The sequence below is a fragment of the Plodia interpunctella genome, chromosome 6 (assembly GCF_027563975.2).
Source record: "Plodia interpunctella isolate USDA-ARS_2022_Savannah chromosome 6, ilPloInte3.2, whole genome shotgun sequence".
In the NCBI taxonomy this organism is placed as follows: Eukaryota; Metazoa; Arthropoda; class Insecta; order Lepidoptera; family Pyralidae; genus Plodia; species Plodia interpunctella.
The window spans coordinates 971,530-975,217 of NC_071299.1; the positions used below are offsets into that span (position 1 = coordinate 971,530).

At 37.8% G+C, this 3,688-nt stretch overlaps 1 protein-coding gene across 1 annotated transcript; it reads right to left on the reverse strand.

The window, feature by feature from the left end:
• Positions 1-242: 242 nt before the first annotated feature.
• Positions 243-2,391, reverse strand: LOC128671008 (spidroin-1-like). The gene is made up of 2 exons (XM_053747075.1): positions 2,316-2,391; positions 243-1,598 (listed from the first exon to the last, which is right to left on the reverse strand). Exons 1-2 carry the CDS (start codon positions 2,344-2,346, stop codon positions 667-669), a joined length of 963 nt encoding a protein of 320 aa, XP_053603050.1. The 5' UTR covers positions 2,347-2,391; the 3' UTR covers positions 243-666.
• Between the last annotated feature and the right edge of the window lie 1,297 nt (positions 2,392-3,688).

Below are 3,688 nucleotides of genomic sequence, written 5' to 3' on the forward strand. Positions count from 1 at the left end.
ATAATATAAATAATTAAATTGCGGTTATTTTCTGTGTCGTAGTTATTTTATGGTATGGACAACTTCTGTTCTAGTTTTAAGATAATATTATAAAATCAATGTTAAATTTTGCAACTTGTTGGTAGTTAATTATAAAATTAACATTAAGGTCCAAAACATAGCCATTTTTGAACAAGTCCCGAATGCGTTAGGACGTATTTGAGCACTTGGTAATTTGGTTTAATATTTGTAATTAAACAATGTTTCAAATATATACATTTATTGATTGCCTAAAACATATTTATACATATATACATTTATAAGTTTCTATGAATCTGGAAGACAATATACAATTTTGTTTTTTTTTTCTATCCAACTGGCATCGAAAACAATTGTAAAAACAAATTTTAAAATGGCTGTTCAAAAGAAAACAGTTATACAAACCAATATTATTGATTTGAGTCAAATATGACATAAAACGCACAAACTTTTGGGTAAATTTCGATGCCAAGTAGAAGTATTTTTTATCATGCAATACATATAGTATAATCGTAAAAGGTTTGGTCAATCCTCAAATCAAACCGACGCGCGTATTTTGTCCACTATCTAAAACATTGTAAGATTGATATCTTGCAAAGGGTGAATATACACTTTTAGCGTCGGATGAGTAAGAGGTCGTGGTCGAATCTATAAAAAAGGTACACCAAGGCCTCCATAGAGACCAAGTCCACCTAGGCCAAGGCCTCCCAGACCTAAGCCCATATTAGGAGCAGTTTCGCATACACTCGTTGCCCCACCTAAAGCACCTAGACCTCCTAAGCCACCCAGCCCACCCAAACCATAAACTCCACCTAATCCGAGTCCATTTAGACCAAGCCCGCCAAGACCAAAGCCTAGATTAGGAGCAGATTCACATACTGTAGTAGCTCCTCCCAATCCTAATCCACCCAGGCCCAAACCACCCATGCCGCCTAATCCGAGTCCACCCAGACCGAGCCCGCCGAGACCTAAACCAAGATTTGGAGTAGATTCACAAACTGTAGTTGCTCCTCCCAATCCTAATCCACCCAGGCCCAAGCCGCCTAAACCGCCTAAGCCCCCTAATCCGAGTCCACCCAGACCGAGCCCGCCTAGACCCAAACCAAGATTTGGAGCAGATTCACATACTGTAGTTGCTCCCAAACCACCAAGGCCTAGTCCACCCAGTCCCAATCCACCAAGGCCGCCTAATCCCAATCCACCGAGGCCAAGTCCAAGACCACCAATACCTAGATTAGGTGCAGATTCACAGACAGTCGCAGCACCTCCGAGTCCACCCAAACCACCTAAACCTCCCAAACCACCCAAGCCGTAAAGACCTCCTAAGCCTCCCAGGCCACCCAATCCACCGTATAGTCCGCCATATCCTAATCCACCCAGACCAAGGCCTAAGGCTAAATTAGGTGATGATTCACAGACAGTGGTAGCACCGCCGAGCGCTCCGAGGCCCCCGAGTCCACCGAGTCCTCCTAAGCCCAGCCCTAAGCCACCCAGGCCCAAGCCCAAGCCAAGATTAGGGGATGTCTCACAGACCGTAGTCTCCCCAATTAGTGGGTTGCAGTTGACGGCGCAACATAGGCCTGGAAAAGAAAATATTTTTACATTGACTGGGTATTATTTTCTTTGTCGTCTTTATTGAAATGTGCAATAATGTGAATTGCTAGAATTGCTGTCCTTCTTAGCTTATTAAATTGATGACATTCAGTCAAGACTAATTTATCATGTCGCTAGAAGAAATAAATAATAATAAATAAATAAATAATAAATATATATATTAGGACAAATCAGACAGATTGAGCTAGCCCCAAAGTAAGTTCGAGACTTGTGTTACGGGATACTAACTCAACGATACTATATTTTATAACAAATACACATATATATAAATATCCAAGACCCAGGCCAATCAGAATAAGGTCATTTTCCATCATGACCCGACCGGGGATCGAACCCGGGACCTCTCGGTTCAGAGGGAAGCACTTTACCACTTCGCCACCGAGGTCGTCAGAAAGCATGTGATAACGACTTTTACCGACATACATAGATACTATGAAATATAACAGTCAGGCTTTCTCACCATGTTTTCTCTCAGAAACAATTTTAAATCTATATATTAGCCAAATTAGCATACAAACTCATGTAAGTATTCAAAAAAGGATTCGAACCCGGGATTTTCTTTTACAGGCGACTGGACCACTGCTTCATGTGAGGCAATTTGGAATGATAATCATATTATTACATTTTGGCTCATACCGTATAAAAAAATTGTAAAAATATTTTAAAATATAAAAAAGACTTACCCAAGAGAACAATAGAGATCTTTGAAACCATTGTGTGCTACAACAGTCTGTGATGCCAAATACTAAGAAACGGCCACTTTATATACAGAAAAAACTAATTTTAAATGTTTTAATATCATCTTTCACGGTTCACTTGCATATGTTATTAATTGGAAAATGTTTGGATAACAAATGCTAATTAATATCATTTGTAAAAGATTTGAGATATTGATTTTATTAAATGAAATATTACCTTTTGACATGCGCATTCAGTCGTTACGTAGCTTAAGTTTTCAAAAAAATATCTCTCAATTGCGAAAACCAATGGCATTGAAAAAAATAGCAAATATCGTGGATTTAACAACTTTTATATTAACCAACTTTTTAACTATTTCCACACCAATCACCTCAAACCTCTCTCTCTTCGCGTATTCCCGATTGCATTCGGATTAGCTATGGCGCGCCAAAGCCCGGGGTTAACTTTAAAAAATTGCCATTAAATTAGAAAGATTTGGCTATTATTTTTCAACCGGTCGCGATAGCAGTCGCGGGCATTAGCTAGTATTACTAATATAACTGTTTTTTTTTATATATTATCTGTTGATTATACTATAATTATAGGTACAACACGTGAAATGAATTAAAAGTGCTTGGAAAAACAATGTGCGTAAAGAGTAGGCGAAGTATCTTTATTTTCAGCCATTTGTCCATACAAAGTTTATACGAATGAGTAATAAAATAAAACCAGATGACTGCTATAAAGCCTGGTGACGTCATCATTCGGTTCACCTCTATATCCAGCCAATACGTTCGGATAACGAAGTACAGGTAAGAGGCGGGCTCAGTACTTCGTAGACAGATGTGTTCCCTTTGGACTTTGTAGTTTTGTTTCTTAAATTAAAATATAGTTTTTATATACTAGATTTTTTGAGACAACTTCAGAGAAAATAAGTCCCTTTCCTAATTCAAATTCAAATCATTTATTCAGAAATTAGACCTTCCCAGGCACTTTTTCTCGTCAATATTTATAGTTATTTCTCACAAGCTACAAACTACTGGCATTTCGGAACGACCACTGCTGAGAAAAAATGCCGAAAGAAACTCATTTGAACAGTGTTGGTCCCTATCATGCCAGATCGGCTTACCATTAATGTTTCTTACAATGTTTTTTTTTTCTTTCTAATAATATATAAAAGTACATAATGTACTAATCCTTCCTAACTAATTTTATAAATGCGAATGTATGTACGTTTGTTACCTCTTCACGCTTTATTTACTCGATCAATATTCTCGAAATTTTACATAAGCACATTTAGTTTGAAGTTCGGAGAAGGACTTTCAACCCGGAAAAATAGCGGGCTAAGCCGCGAACTATAGTTAGTTTTATAATATTA